At 49.2% G+C, this 16128-nt stretch overlaps 1 protein-coding gene across 1 annotated transcript; it reads right to left on the reverse strand.

The window, feature by feature from the left end:
* Positions 1–1089: 1089 nt before the first annotated feature.
* LOC136115609 (olfactory receptor 14J1-like) lies at positions 1090–1680 on the reverse strand. The gene has a single exon (XM_065861816.2). The coding sequence runs from the start codon at positions 1678–1680 to the stop codon at positions 1090–1092; it is 591 nt and encodes a 196-aa protein (XP_065717888.2).
* Between the last annotated feature and the right edge of the window lie 14448 nt (positions 1681–16128).

Consider the following 16128-nt stretch of genomic DNA (forward strand, 5'->3'; position numbering starts at 1 on the left):
TGCCCAAGTAGTGGTTGAGTCACCATCCCTGGAGTTCTTTAAAATACATGTAGATGAGGTTCTTAGGAATATGGTTTAGTGCCAGAGTTGGGTTAATGGTTTTACACAGTGATCTTGAGGGTCTCCTTCAACCTAAATGATTCTATGATCTCACTGGGATGAGAAACATGGTGAGGCAGCTCACCCAGATGGAGTGCTGATATGGATGGATGGATGGATGGATGGATGGATGGATGGATGGATGGATGGACTGGGACAGAGAAGAGGATCATCCTCCCTATCAACCCAAGGGCCGGGGCCAGCCATGGCATGATGGAAGCAAGGCCAGTTCCCCTTTGTCCCCTGCTCTTGTTTTCAAGAGATCCTTTACCCCCATTGCTGGCAGCCCTCCTGTGCCAGCCCCTCTCACCAGCACAAGACTCCTGGCCAGGAACTCTTCATGCTGCTCCTGCTACTGCAGTGACAGAGCAGCCTGCCCTGAGCTGGGAATGCAGAAATAGGTTTCTGTGGGTCATTTATTCCCCTGTTGAAGCACAGAGCACGGGGATCAGGCTGTGGTGCCTGAAAACCACAGTGAGACAGTCCAAGGCAGATCACTGAAGGTCCTTCACCATCTCCAGGAACACTGGGCACCCACAGATGGACAATCAAACCAGAACCGTGACATCGCATGTTGCCCCATGTCCTCCCCTGAGCCCATGAAAAACACAAGTACAGCAGCATGGCCTTGAGGGGGAAATTTATTCAGGATGACCAGAGCTTCAGAAGAGGAGCCCAAGCTCCAAATACTGAAACTGAGGAAATCCCCTTCTAAGGAGTGTTTCAAAAATCTGGTCCAAATTTCAGAGACAGAGTGATTTCAAAATGGGTCTGTCCTGTTGAAACACCCTGTATAAAAGAGATGTGACATAGGACACCAGCTGTACCAGGGTCCCAGAAACAGGTAGACAGGCCTCTGAGTTGTGGCTCCGGAGAAGTTTCATGGACGAAGAACTTCCTTGACAAACATGGTTATCACAGATAAAATGCTCAATGCACAGAAGGTTCCTGAGATGAACTGGAAATCAGTTCTGAAGAGACACAGGTAACTTATTGTTGCTGACAGAAAAAAGAATGAATCGGCTTCTTCAGTGCTACTTTCAGCTCCTGATTCCTCATGCTGTAGATGAGGGGGTTCACTGCTGGAGGCACCACCGAGTACAGAACAGACACCACCAGATCCAGGGATGGGGAAGAGATGGAGGGGGGCTTCAGGTTGGCAAACACGCCAGTGCTGACAAACAGGGAGATCACGGCCAGGTGAGGGAGGCAGGTGGAAAAGGCTTTGTGCCGTCCCTGCTCAGAGGGGATCCTCAGCACGGCCCTGAAGATCTGCACATAGGACACCACAATGAAAACAAAACACCCAAATATTAAACAGACACTAACCACAATAAGCCCAGCTTCCCTGAGGTAGGAGTGTGAGCAGGAGAGCTTGAGGATCTGGGGAACTTCACAGAAGAACTGGTCCAGGGCATTGCCCTTGCACAGTGGCAGTGAAAATGTATTGGCCGTGTGCAGCAGAGCATTGAGAAACCCAGTGGCCCAGGCAGCTGCTGCCATGTGGACACAAGCTCTGCTGCCCAGGAGGGTCCCGTAGTGCAGGGGTTTGCAGATGGCAACGTAGCGGTCGTACGACATGACTGTGAGAAGACAATACTCTCCTGAAACAAAAAAAACAAACAGAAAGACTTGGGTAACACATCCCAAGTATGAGATGTTCCTGGTGTCCCAGAGGGAACTGGCCATGGATCTGGGGACAGTGATGGAGATGGAGCCCAGGTCGAGGAGGGCGAGGTTGAGCAGGAAGAAGTACATGGGGGTGTGGAGGTGCTGGTCCCAGGCTATGGTGGTGATGATGACGCCGTTGCCCAGGAGGGCAGCCAGGTAGATGCCCAGGAAGAGCCAGAAGTGCAAGAGCTGCAGCTCCCGTGTGTCTGTGAACGCCAGGAGGAGGAACTGGGTGATGGAGCTGCTGTTGGACATTTGCTGCCTGTGAGCATGAGGACCTGTGCAAGGAGCAAAAGACAGTGATGGTTTAGATGAGACTTTTCTGGGAAAAAACAAAGCCATTTCCAAACACCCTCCCAGAAAGAGACACTTCTGTTTTTCAGGAGAACGTCCTGGCTGAAGCCCTCGTCGGTGCTTGATGAGTGTGCAATGAAGAGCAGGGTCTCTGCCCAGGGGCTCTTGAGGAGTCAGACTGACCCTGTGTGATTGGGTGGGCAGGGGCCAGTCCTGGGGTTCAGCTGTGTCAGATGGAACCGCTCCTGGTGCAGAAGGGACTGTCAGCATCTGTACCTCCAGGTCTGAGAAACTGAGTTGGAGAGCTTTGGTGTTTCTCCTTCTGCCCTCCAACCCTGGGGAGCGTTCTTGGGTGTCATAAAGCCTCAGCATTTCTGGTGCACTCAGGGAGAACAGAGTGAGTCCTGCGAGACCAGAGGATGCCTGTGGGTCAGTGCAGAGTGAGGGCAGCTGCTCTGTCCCTCTGTCCTGCTCCAGCTGCCCTGGGCTGGCACCTTTCTGAGATGGAGCCGGATCACACTCCCATGTTACCCTGAAAAGCCACCAGGCACTGCTGAGAACAGAGGGATCCATCTCACACCATGACATGTCTCACCGTTTCCTAAGGTCTCAGCACGCCACATTTAGTCCAGGACACGCACGACTTCTTTTCACAAAGCAAACAGCATTTTCTCTGTTGCTTCATTTCTGTGCTTCTACATGGGGATTCAGATAACAAACAAATTCTGTAGGACAGGTTGGCATGTGACTCTGCAGCTGAAACTGCCATCCCCAGAGAGCCTGACAGCAAGAACAAGATCCCAACAGCAGTGACCCAGAGCAGGGGAGCAAGAAGGACAATGCGGTGAGGGTGGGTGTGAGAGAGGCCAGGGCAGAGGCAGCCGGGCACTCAGACAGCGTCACCCTTCCCCAGCTGTGCAGCCACCTCCCAGACACCAACATTGCCGGGCAGCTGCTCTCAGCCCCTGTGCTCTGCAGAGGAACTGGAGCTCTGGCTGCACAGGAGCTGCTTCATGCCTTGGAGTCCCCGGTCCTGAGGGCAGAGGCTTTGCTGGGTGGGACAGGAGGCCAGGGGGCTGCTCACAGGAGGGATCTGCACTGCAGGGGATCACGGGGACTTTCCTGTGTTCTCCCTCCCATAACAATTCGAGGTTCAGTTTCCTCTCATTTCTGATCATTTCCCTGCTGCCTGGAGATTCTCCCCCTGGGAGGTGTTTCCCTGTCCATGTCTCTTCCCTGTCAGTGCTCACAGACCCCATCCCACCCTCTGTGCCCTCCCCCTGGCCCTACAGATCCTGCCTGTTCACAGGGCACTGCCTGGGGACATCTTCCTGTTTGCAGGTTGGAAAACAGGACAGGTCAGATTGAGGCTGAGGGGTCCAGCCAGGTGATGCAGGTGCTGTGCACAGGCAGAGGGGTGGTGAAGGGATGTAATGAGCCTTCTGGCAGATGTGCTGATCACTCAGAATTGCAGTTCAGGAGTCTCAGTGACTTGTTTAAGCATGAGAGCTCATTTTAATTTTATCCTTTCCTGCACCCCTTGGGAGAGGAAACTGAAAAGGCAGGCTCAGGAAAGCTCCTTATCTGTCTGGTAATCCTTGCATTGATCTTCTCCTTGAGGCATCCCCCTGGAAAAATCCTGGGGGTGATCTGGAGCTGTGAGCAGCCCTGACCCACACAGCACCCTCTCCACAGCAGAAGCATCTTTTCTGCCCTAATAGGGTTTTATCCTTCCACTCACATCTTCTCCCATCCTTGTTGTTGTTATCTCCCCGGGCAGGCTGAGCGCTGACCCTGGCACACGGCAGAGTCCCTGCTCCGGCACAGCCCTAGGGGCAGGGACCCTGCTCTGCAGGGCAGCCCTGGACCCCCCTGGGAGCTCCCCCTGCAGTCACCCTCTGGAGAAGCTGCCGTCATGCCCTTTCCCATTGATGGTGCAGCAGGGAAGCCCTGCTCTGGACAATTTTCTTCTCCTCTACGTGAGAAATACTGTGTGAGAGACCTGACAGATCCGGTAATACAGGATGTGCCACCTTTAGGAGATACCACCAGGAAATGCAGCTGCATTGTCCTACAGCCAAAGACTTACCGTGTTAAGACTGTGAAGATTTGTCTCTCAATGAGCCCTCAGCAACCTACAACCCTACATTGCTTTTTCCCTCTCTCTGCCTGGCTCCTGTGCCCTCGGTGCTGCAGGCAGAGCCCTCAGCCCTGCTGCGCTGTGCAGAGGAGCTGCTCCTGGGCAGACCTGTCTCTCTGCAGTGCTGCCGCTTGCCAGGAGCTCCCTTGGTCCCAGCTTAGCAACAGAGGAGCATCCCATGATGTCCCTTTCTCTGTCCTCTCTGGGCTCCCTCCCGGTGCCCCTGGAGCTCTGGGGGAACCTGCTGTGAAACAGGCTCAAGTCAGCACTGATTTCCTTGTCTCAGCTAAGGAGAGACACTTTTTTTCCCGCAGAATCATTTCTCTATTTCGAAAAATTTTACGGTCCAGGAATCAGCTTTTCACTGTCCCGTCTTTGGACATGACGACCAGACAGGGGCACAAAATGATCTAATTTGCCTTTTCTGAGGGAGGGGATTCTACCCCCATTCCATGTCTGCAGTCCTCAGCTACCCCCACACACAACACAAACCCACAGGAGATGGATTCCTCTGGCCTCAGTTCAGGTGCACACGCAATAGACACTGACATGTGAGCTCCTTGTTTCAGCTCCCGTGCTAATGAATGGAGGCAGAGGCCAAGACTGATGTGCTGAGATGCAAAGACGAGGTGACATGTGAAGTGCCAGAGGTGATGCACAATACCTGGAGCTGGCTGCAAGCTGAGTGGAGCAATGCGGAGAGGAGAGGCAGCATCTGCGGGCAACTTCTTGTAGGCCGGTGGGGAATCCCTTTGGCCAATAGAACTGACATCAGATAGCCACTTTTAGGATGAAAGAATCTTTATTTCTTATGTTTGGGGCAGCCTATGCCGGCATTTATTTGATGAGTGGAGTCTGGAACCACAGACAGAGCTAAGTTTCTCTCCGTCTTTTCCATCAGCTGAGTTGACTCCAGCTCCTTTGACTGTAATGGCAGAAGTGTCATGAACATCCCCACATTGTCTGATCATACTCGGGGAAGTTGTTCCTTCTATTGCCAATTACAGACCTGCAGTGTTACGTGAGGTGCCAAGGCTCTCGCACACCCCTCCTGCATTGGGCAGGGACAGCGATGGTCCTGTACGGGACAGCCATCCCCGTTCACACTGATGTGTGACCGACACCCCGGACAGCACTGCAGACAGACTCGGTGTCTTTGTGAAACAAACTGGTTGCCACCACGGGAGTGTGGCATGTCCGTCATTTCTCTATCTAGTACATGTAAGGCGGTCCATGAATAGGAAGCAAACTACACTGGAGTCTCCACGTATGCGTCTACGCTGTAAAACTTCTGTTTTTTCTCTCCACCACCCTTCACTCACCCCCTTGACGATACAGCTGAGGAACGGACCAACACTTTTCACAGTGGGTCTGTCAGCAGCACCTTGTCAGTCATGGAGATCACCTTCATGTCCATCAAGGCCCTCTGGGGCAGCAGAGACCCCACTGCCAGGTCTGCACTTCCCAGCCCTGTTTCCCTCTGACCGTGGGGACAGCAGGGTTTGCCCACGCTCTTGACATTCAGTTTCAGCCTTATGTTTTTCTCTACCAGTCACTCTTTCTCTTCTATGAAGGAAACTTTTGCACACATTGGGACTTGGATTAGAAACACCAAATCATAGAATCATTTTGGTTGGAAGAGACACTCAAGATCTTCGAGTCCAAACATAACCTAACTCTAGCATTAAACCATGTCCCTTAGAAACTCATTTGAAAGTCTTTTAAACCCCTCCAGGGGTGGTGACTCCACCACTGCCCTGGGCAGCCTGTTCCACTGCCTCACAGCCCTTCCCATGAAGAAATGTTTCCTAATGTCCGACCTGAACCTTCCCCGGCACAACTTAAGGCCATTTTATCTCGTCATATCACTTGATATATGGGAGAAGAAACCAAGAGCCTCTATGCCACAATTTGCTTTCAGAGAGCTGTGCAGAGTGAGAAGGTCTCCCCTCAGCCTTCTTTTGTCCAGGGTAAACTGCTTCACCTCCCTCAGCTGCTCCTCATCAGACTTGCGCCCCAGACCCTTCACCAGCTCCAGTCCCTTCTCTGAACTCACTCCAGCACCTCATGGACTTTCTTATAGTGAGGGGCCCAAAACTGAATCCAGGATTCAAGGTTCGGCCTCATCAGTGCCCAGTACAGGGGGCGATCACTTCCGTGGTCCTGCTGGTCACACTATTCCTGATACAAGCCAGGACGCTGGTGGCTTTTTTGGCCACCTGGGCACACACTGTCTCATGTTCAGCCACTGACCATCAACACCCCCAGATCTTTTTCCACCAAGCAGCTTTCCATCCACTCTTCCATGATCCTGTAGTGTTCATGGGGTTGTTATGACCCAAGCGCAGAACCCAGCACTTGTCCTTGTTGACTCTCATAAAATTGGCCTCAGCCCATTGATCCAGCCAGTCCAGATCCCTCTGTAGAGCCTTCCTACCTGCCAGCAAGTCAGCACTCCCACCCAATTTGGTGTCATCTGCAAACTTATTGAGGGTGCACTTGATCTCCTCATCCAGATCATGGATAAAGAGATTAAACAGAACTGACCTCAATACTGAGCCCTGGGGACACCACTCATGATCAGTCCCTAAATGGATTTGGCTCTGTCCACCACAGCTCCAGCCACTTCTTTACCCATTGTAGATACACCCATCCAGGCAATGAGCTGCAGCTTCTCCAGGAGATGCTGTGGGATAGAGTGTCAAAGGCCTTGCTGAAGTCTAAGGACAAAACATCCACATCCTTTCCCTTATCTACTTGATCACCTCGTCATAGAAGGGGATCAGGTTGGTCAAACAGGACCTGCCTTTCATAAACCCATGTTGACTGGGCCTGAGCATATGGTTCTCTTATATGAATCCTGTGATATCACCCAAGATCATCTACTCCACAACCTTGCCCAGCACCAAGGGCAGACTGACAGGTCTGTAGTTCACCAGGTCATCCTTCCAGCTCTTCTTGTAGATGGCTGTCATCATGGCCAACATCCAGTCAACCGGGACCTCCCCAGTTAGCCAAGATTGCTGGTAGATAATGGAAAGTGGCTCAGTGATCACCTGTGCCAGCTCCCTCAGCACCCTTGGGTGTGTCCCGTCTGGACCCATAGACTCATGGGTGTCCAAGTGATGTAACAGGTCACCAACCATTTCTCCTTGGATGATTGGGATTTCATTCTGCTCCCTATCCCTGTCTTCTGGCTCAGGGGGCTCAGTACCTGGAGCACAACTGTTCTGAATATTAAAGACAGAACAAAGACAAGGCATTTAGTACCTCAGCCTTTCCCTCATCTTCTGTCACTATGTTTCCTTCTGTATTCACCAGGGGATGGAGATTCTCCTTGGCCCTCCTCTTGTTCCTGATATATTGATATAAATTGTGGGAGATTTGAGGGATTTTCTTGAAGTTAATGGACATTGTATGGAACTGAAGTGAATAGGCATCTGAGGCCTTTGTATCCAGCAAGAGAGCAAGAGTCGAGCAGCCTACATGCCTTACGTGACTTTGTGCAGCCTTGAGCAAGTGAAGAAGAGTCAGCAAGTCAGCAATTTAGTAGATACTTTTTGCTTAGCACTAGAGCTCGTGCAGATTTGTAAAATACAATAATTTGTTAGTTTTTGGCGTGTGAACAGTAGTTATTGACCAATTACAAGCAGCCTTTAGATGCGTGGATGGCACGTGGACAGGTCAAAAAGATACTTAAGGAGAACTGTAACAATAAACGGCTTTGCTTGAATTCACATTGGATTGTGTGGAGTCTGTGACTTTCGCCCTCCCATGTAATTAGTCCTGACACTGTATCCGCAGCAGTGTGTACAAATTGCCACCCCCTAGATGCGTTAGGGAGCCGATAAAATCAACCTGACAGATATGCAAGGCCCACTGACCGTGTTTTCTCTTTTCCCATGGCCTACATAATGCCCTTAAATGTACCCGAGTACAAGTAGCACAAAGATCTGTGCATGTTTTACAAGTCTAAAATAGCAAAGGGGTTTGATTGTGAGCCACGTTCCCTGCAGGTGAAGTATAAGCTGATTGATGTCCACAATCTATATGCACGTTTAGATCTTGAGCATGCAGCTTGGCAGAGGCCATATTATTTACTTCCCTGTTGTTTTGTGACTTAAATGTATCAACTTTATTGTGCTCTTCCATTAACCCTTCACAAGGGGAATCCACCTCCACAGAAAAATAAAAGGGATGGAAGTTTTGCAATGCCCTAAAAATCCCCCAAAGGCATGCAATTGTGTTACTGTGGCTGGTACGGAAAACTGCTGGACTGTTTGGTATTTCTCTAAGCTGTCCATGCCAAACTATTCCTAAAAACAGTACAGTAGCACTAGGCCTCTGTGTTTTCATTGGATTGGTTGCCCAGCCTTGGTCCTGTAAATGAAATTTCAGGATTTGCCAGCTACTTCAGCTTCTTACTGTGACACCGCCATGATCATCAATATAATGGCAAACAGAAATGGTACCTGACCAGAGTGTGGCATTAGCTGCTATCATTTGGTGGCAAATGGAGGGACTGTGTTTGTCAGGCAACATGGGGGGACTGCAGAGATGCTGCTTGCTATTGTAGGAGGAAATTCATGCTGCCAAAGCTCAATTAGAATTGAAGCTGTTCAATACTGTGAAGGGCAATCAAAAGAGTTTTTTAAATGTATTAATAAAAGCAAACTAGAAATAAACTAGAAATAATTTTGGCTCATTACTCGATGAGCATGGTCACCTTATTAACAGGGACACAGGCAAAGCTGAGATGTTTAGTGCTTTGTTCACCTTGGTCTTCAACACCGATAATGGACTTGTGGGCCCCCATAACCCTGGACTGGAAAACCACAGCTATGAGAATGGTAAACTCCCAAATGATCTGGGATTGTACTGGATCTGCTACTTCAGCTGGATCCCTGCAAGTGGATGAGACCTGATTGGATTCACGCAAGACTGCTTGAAGGGCTGGGACTGTCATTACAGAATACAAGGGAATAGAAGAAAGATGATCCAGGGCATGGTCAGGCTGGACGTGAGGAAAAGGTTCTTCACCCAGAGGTGCTGGACACTGAACAGGCTCCCAGGGAGGTGTCACGGCCCCAACCTGACAGTGTTCAAGAAGAGACTGGACAACGTCCTCAGACACACGGGGTGACCTGTGGGGTGTCCTTTGCAGGGACAGGAGTTGGACTCCATGATCCTTGTGGGTCCTTCCAAATCAAGACATTCTCTGATTCTGTGTATCCCTGAGGCAATACTTGGACAGTACATTGCTTTTGTTGCCAGGTAAAGGCAAACTGGTCTGGTATTGAGCTGACAGGTGGGGTGGGCACAGTGCGGGTGATGGGGCCAGGCACAGGTGGCTTTTTTGCATAAGCATTAACTTTTGCCATCAGCAAAACTTTTCTGATGTTCTGACCCCATCTATTTCTGGCTGTGGGATACCAGCTTGTACAAGATCATTCTACATCTGTGTCCTCATAACCCATACTGTAATTCCATTTCGTTTTGCTGCCTTTCCTTGATATGCTATCCAAACAGAGGGTCCCAAAATTGCAGCCAAAATTTCCCCCAAGGAATTTACTAGAGCACCTCCCTTACCTGTAGCAGTTGTCACTGCTGCTGTAGTCAAGGGTTTGAGTGAGGCAGGCACTCCTCTCAAAAACTGCATTTTGACACTCGTTACTGCTGCTCTGTCCAGACTGGATCCTAAAAGCAATGCATGAGCCATCCCCATCTGCCACATCACATTAATACCTTTTTGCATCGCACACCAGGTTCTGAGGAATGACACTGATTTGACAGGTTCAGCATACAGTGACAAAACTTTTGCACACAACCTTTGATATGTTGTAATGTGACAGCTTCACGGTCAGGAGCTCTAAGATGGGTAAATAATTACCAAACCCATCTGCTGGCTGACTTGTGAGAAGAATCCAGTGCTGCTTCCCATGGCAACACATGCAGAGATGTTTCAGTTGCCTGGGGGATAACCACTGCCCCATTATCAATCTCTGGCCATGTCTCTGGTGGAGCCACTTGATCCAGGAAAGTGGCCATAGGGGCCCAGTGTTCAGTACTGGGCCATCCCTGAACACAGGGAGTCACCAGCACGGTCACCCCAGCCCCCGACCTTTTTACAAACCATGGCATGGCTGTTTCTGGTGATGCTGAACATGCCAAATGTGTGAGCTGACACAGGCCGGTCACAGGAACAACCACAAACCGCAGATGAAATGCAAAGTGTAAATTATTTTCTTTACCTCACTAACTGGGGGATCCCCAAAAAAGCACCTAAGCACCTGGGCAGAGGTGACACAAGCAAGAGCACAAGTGCTGCAGAGCTCAGTTCTGGCTGGATCCCAGGAGCTGCTGGTTTCACCTGTACATCAGGGATTCATGCAGGCACAGTTTACCACACGGCTTTCATATTTACCTGCGATAGAGCAGGAATTTCAAGGATGTTTGAGAAGATGCCTTTAAGATTTCACAAGTCTATGTTCTCTAAAGACACAGGCTCCACTTGTGAAGCAAGCACACAAGGCTAAACAAAAATCAGTGTGATTTGTGTTTTTCTACACCCAGGTACAGTCACTTAAGTGTATTTACAAATCTCCTCCTTGCCAATCTCCCCTTATATTCTCACACCTACAATTAGTGTCATGCTCAGTATAAAGCTGGAGCTGGGTAGTTACTTCCATTAGTTCAGGTCTTCCAGCTACTTTGGTTAGTTTTGTGTGGAAGTTCTGTTCTGTTGGGAGTTTTGAGGGAGTTCAGCCTTTTGCTGTTCTGCCATTTTGCAATTGGGCCTTGGGTCTTTTTGCTCTGTCTTGCTGGGATTGGTTGTTTGGGACCAAGGTGCTCCCTTCTCCAGGACTGGCTGTTCCGTGTCACTGGAGTTACATGAGGGAATGCACTGAGTTATTTTCTTAGTTTAATTTAGTTTGATTTGTTTGTATTTAATTTAGTATTTTAATTTAATTTTATTATATACATAGTAGTATTAGCATGTTAGTACTATATTCCAAAACACTATTTTTATTGTCTTATTAAAATGCTTTTTCTGAACCCATGGATTTCTCTCTTCTCTTCAGTTCTCTTCCGTATTGCACTTCATAGGTTGGGGGACTATATGAGCAGCTGCTGTGGTCTTAGTTTCTGGTTGAGGTAAAACATCGACAGGGAAGAACAGTAGTAGCTCAAGATCTCTTGAAAATCATTCAGAGGAACCCTGTATCAGCCATGGCTTTGTGTTTCGAGAAACAGCTGGTGAGGATGGAGGGACAGCAGCAGAGGTGGGGACACAGTGGGGTGAGAACAAGGTGGGGAAGTGCATGGGATGTCTGAAGACTGTGCGGAAACAGCCACAGGCCTGGGACAGTGCAGGATGGACTGTGGTGGACATGGCCAAGGGCGCTGGCAAGGCTGGATGTCCCTGCAAGAGCCATGGTCTTTGTTCCCTTGGCTGTGGCTGATGTCCCTGACAGTGAGGCCTAAGAGGAGACACATGGTTGTCATGGCCATGGCACCCATTGCCTCCTTGCACCCCCAGGGAGTGTCACACCATTGTCCTGCACTGGGCATCGCACACCCCACATCCCCACCAAGAGCCCTGAGCCACATGTGAGGGACAGGATCTCCCTTCATAGGTGCAGGGGCTCAAGGCTTGGCCATTGTCCTTCATCAAACAAACCAAGGGTTTTCTCAGCATCAGAACTGCTGCACTTCGCCTTTGCCTGATGCAATCACAGCCTCCAATTATCTGCTCTAACAAGTCCCTGGGGAAGCTTTGTCAGTAACAGCCCTCAGTGGAGCCCATTAATGCTTCAAGGTACTTTGGAGTTTTCTCTGACTTGGACTTCTTGAGCAGATTCTTCAGTCTGTGCTTGGTATCTGAGGTTCATGGACTCAGCACCAAATACGCCATGGGGCTCATTAAAACACAGAAAGCCCTAACGAGCTGTGTTTCTTTCAGTAATTTCATTCCAATCTTCAAGACTTGTAGAACTAATTGGAGAGGTTTCAATGGGACACTTGCTGATGAAGATTTCAAAGATTTCATAAAGGAGGGTTTTTTCTTTCCAGGGTATTTTCTGTCATTTTTCAGTGTATAGAAGTGACAGCAGCATTCTACACTGGACATTGATCCCAAGGGTCTCCTGAAGACATCTGGACAGGCAGGAGAACAGTCCCTTGAGGCTGGACACTGTATGGACAACCTCGCTCCTCACCCCCACCCCCAGTCTGCCGGTTCCCTCATTGGCCACCAGACACTGCATCACTTTTCCTCACATCAGACTTCTCCACTGAGCTCTGCAGGAGATGCTGCAGCTCCTGTGCACCAGCTCCACCTGCTCTCCTGTGCAAACACTGCACAGTTTAATAAACAGTAAAACACTTTCCTCAGCTGTGTGTGTAAGCTGGATCTGATGAGGTCCACCATCCACAAGGGACATCCACACAAGAACTGGTTTACACAGAGAGATAGGAGAGGATAGAAATAAACACAATGAACGTGTTGTCTGCCATGTTAATTAGAGCTCTGAAGAATGGGGCAAGTTCGTAACTCCCTGAAGCTCGAAGCGGAAACCAGACAGTTGAGAGGAACTGAATGACCAAAGAGCAAGTGGAGGAGAAACCTGAGAGCACTGGGAAGGGCAAATGTCCAGACAGTGCTGGAAAGTTGTCCTTTGACAGGGACATTGAATCAGGAGAGGTGGGAACTCCAGAATGACGAGGGAGATGAAATAATAGAGTGTTGGTAATAGAAGTACAGGGGAAGACCAATATCTCTTCTGCTCTTAGTACACTTCCCATTAATTCAGATTTTGTTTTTTTTTTTCTTTGTTTGTTTTAATATGTAAAAAAATCCAAAACCAAACCCAAAAATCACACCAAAAAACCACACACAAAAAGCAAACACAAAAAACATAAAAAAAAAAAAAACAACAGAAAAAAAAAACGAACCCACACAAACAAACAAACCCCCCAAAAAAACATTGAAAACCAAAAAAGAACAACAAAGACGTGCACCTTTCAAGGCAGACATCAGTCATCAGTTGTCCCACCATAAACAGCCAGTGCTGTTTTAGGGGTCCCAATGTACCTGAGGTGCCTGCCTCGAATTGGCATCTGTCGCACGGGACCTGGGGAGACTCGAGCACCTTGTAATGCAGGTGGAGCCTGGGTAGGGGTTCCTGGGGCACCTGCATTGGCACCAGGTGTTTGTGTCCCTGGAGGTGAAGACATTTGTGTCCTAAATCCATGCCCAGTTATGGAAAACTCTTTCAAAGAAATGTACCCCTCCTAGAAAGACTCTCAAATAAATAAATAAATAAATAAATAAATAAATAAATAAATAAATAAATAAATGAGAAGTATGTTGACACCTTCCTTTGCTTTGGATCTTTGTCTTCAGTTCTTCTTATTTTAATTTTCATTGACATTAGCTGACATACAATGAGTTTACAAGCAAGAAGCCAAGATCATTTTGTGTCTTGCATAGCGCCCCATGCTCTCTGAACCTTCCTTGCCCTGGACTCCTCACACTTTGCCGAGAGCGAGTCACACTGAGGTGTTGGCTGGTTCCCTGGCTGAGATGTTGGTTTACATGGTCACCTACAGCACAGGTGGATCCTGCCCCATCATCGTCTGCTCTGCTCCAGTTAGAAACAAAGCCCAACATCACCATGGGATCATAAGAGAACTGAGGTTGAAGGGACCTCAGGAGTCTGCAGTCCAACCTGTCACCAACTGGGTTACACCAAGGTGTTCAAGCCTTGATCCAATCCGAGCTTTAGCAGGACTAGAGAAGTGATCATCCCTTTGTAGTGGGCACTGGTGAGGCTGCACCTTGAATCCTGGGGTCAGTTTTAGGCCCCTCATGGCAAGGAAGACATTGAGGTGCTGGAGAGAGTTCACAGGAGGGTGACAAGGGTGGTGAAGGGTCTGGAGCACGAGTCTTATGAGGAGCGGTGGAGGGAGCTGGGGCTGTTCAGCCTTGAGAAAAGGAGGCTGAGGGGAGACCTTGTCACTGTCCACAACTGCCTGAAAGGAGGTTTGATCATGGTGGGTGTTGGTCTCTTCTCCCAAGTAGCAAGTGATAGGACAAGAGGAAATGGCCTCAAGCTGCACACGGGGAGGTTTAGATTGGATATTAGGAAAAAATTATTTGGGGAAAGGGTTTAGAAGCAACAGAACAGAGTGCCCAGTGAGTTTGTGGAGTCTCCATCACTGAAGGTGTTTAAAAGACATACAGATGATGCATTTAGGGATATGTTTTAGTGCCAGATTTAGGTTAGGGTTGGACTTGATGATCTTAAGGGTCCCTTCCAACCACAATTATTCTCTGATTCTATGATAAGTCATTTTTGATATTTTCTTTCTCAGAGGACCATGCAACCTCCCTGAGAGCCAGGACTTTTCTGAGGTGTTGGAGAGATGTCTCACGGTCACACCAGCCAGTTCCACCAGCACCTGTCTGTCCCTTCCCAGACCAAACCTTTTCTCCATATCCCAACCTTCCAGACAAATTTCTGGGACACAGCAAATGCTGCCCAGGTCTTCTGGGCCTGTTCAGAAGAGAGCAGCAGGCCAACATGTTGATGGGCTCCCTGTGCACTTCAAAGCTTTCCTGACCATTTTTCTCAATGCTCCACTTGCATCCAAACTTTCTGGTCCTTAAGCTGTGGATGAGGGGATTGAGCAGGGATGTGGGGATGGTGCAAAAAAAAGGCTTTGTCAAATTGTCTGGGGAGGGCTGTTCTGGACATCCCACAGTCAAGGATGAGGTTGCTGGAGAAACCAGTGGCACTGGTGAGAGGTCTAGGTGGAGAAGGCCTTGTGCCTCTCTACACTGGAGGAGAGCAGTGATGCATTCATGGGATGCCCATGTGAACAGGAAGGGAACAAATGGCTCCAGCGGACAAAAGGCCTTCCAGCCAGTTCTTTATCCATCACAGATGCACCATTCAGGCCATGAGCTGCAGCTTCTCCAGGAGATGCTGTGGGATACGGTGTTAAAAGCTTTACTGCAGTCTAAGGACACAACACCCACAGCCTGTGTGGCGGATTCACTCCCCACCACAGACTTTCCCTCATCTGCTCAGCCGGTCACCTTGTCATAGAAGGAGATCAGGCTGGTCAAGCAGGACCTGCCTTTCACAAAGCCATGATGATTGGGCCTGATTGCTCGTCTGGTATGGGTGACCTCACAGTCCTTTCCCAGCCATGTTCCTGCTGTTGGCCTATCCCCTGCAGAGGCAGAAGTGACCTCACAGTCCCCTCCACAGCCATTGGCTTCCTACTGGACCATGAGTTCCTGAGACACAAGTGACCACATGGCATCGTACCAACCATCACCCTCCTTGTGGTCCAGTGTGTGAGCAGATCAAACTGAGCTGCTTTCATCAAATGTATCCAATAGATTTCCTATCAAGGGTTTGAGTGCAGAAACGTTCCTCAGAGGACCTGCTGTATTTACTCTGGGGCATTATATATCTCTCTTGATAGATTTCTCCAAGGAAAAGATTCATGGAATCCTACAATACCGCAGGTTGGAAGAGACTCCTGAACATCATCTCTGTCCCACTGACCTTTATGGCACCCCAAGGTTCATTTGTGCTCCCTTGGGTTCATCTCACCATGTGCACACATTGGACATGCACATGATGTGTATGGTTACATCTCATCTGAACAATGAAAACATGGACTTTTGACCTTGTATTTCATAGAATCATAGAATGTCTTGAGTTGGAAGGACCCACAGGTTCATGGAGTCCAACTCCTGTCCCTGCACAGGACACCCCACAGGTCACACCGTGTGTCTGAGGACGTTGTCCAGTCTCTTCTTGAACACTGTCAGGCTGGGGCCGTGATACCTCCCTGGGAGCCTGTTCAGTGTCCAGCACCTCTGGGTGAAGAACCTTTTCCTCATG

The sequence above is a fragment of the Patagioenas fasciata genome, chromosome 10 (genome assembly GCF_037038585.1).
Source record: "Patagioenas fasciata isolate bPatFas1 chromosome 10, bPatFas1.hap1, whole genome shotgun sequence".
NCBI classification, from domain to species: Eukaryota; Metazoa; Chordata; class Aves; order Columbiformes; family Columbidae; genus Patagioenas; species Patagioenas fasciata.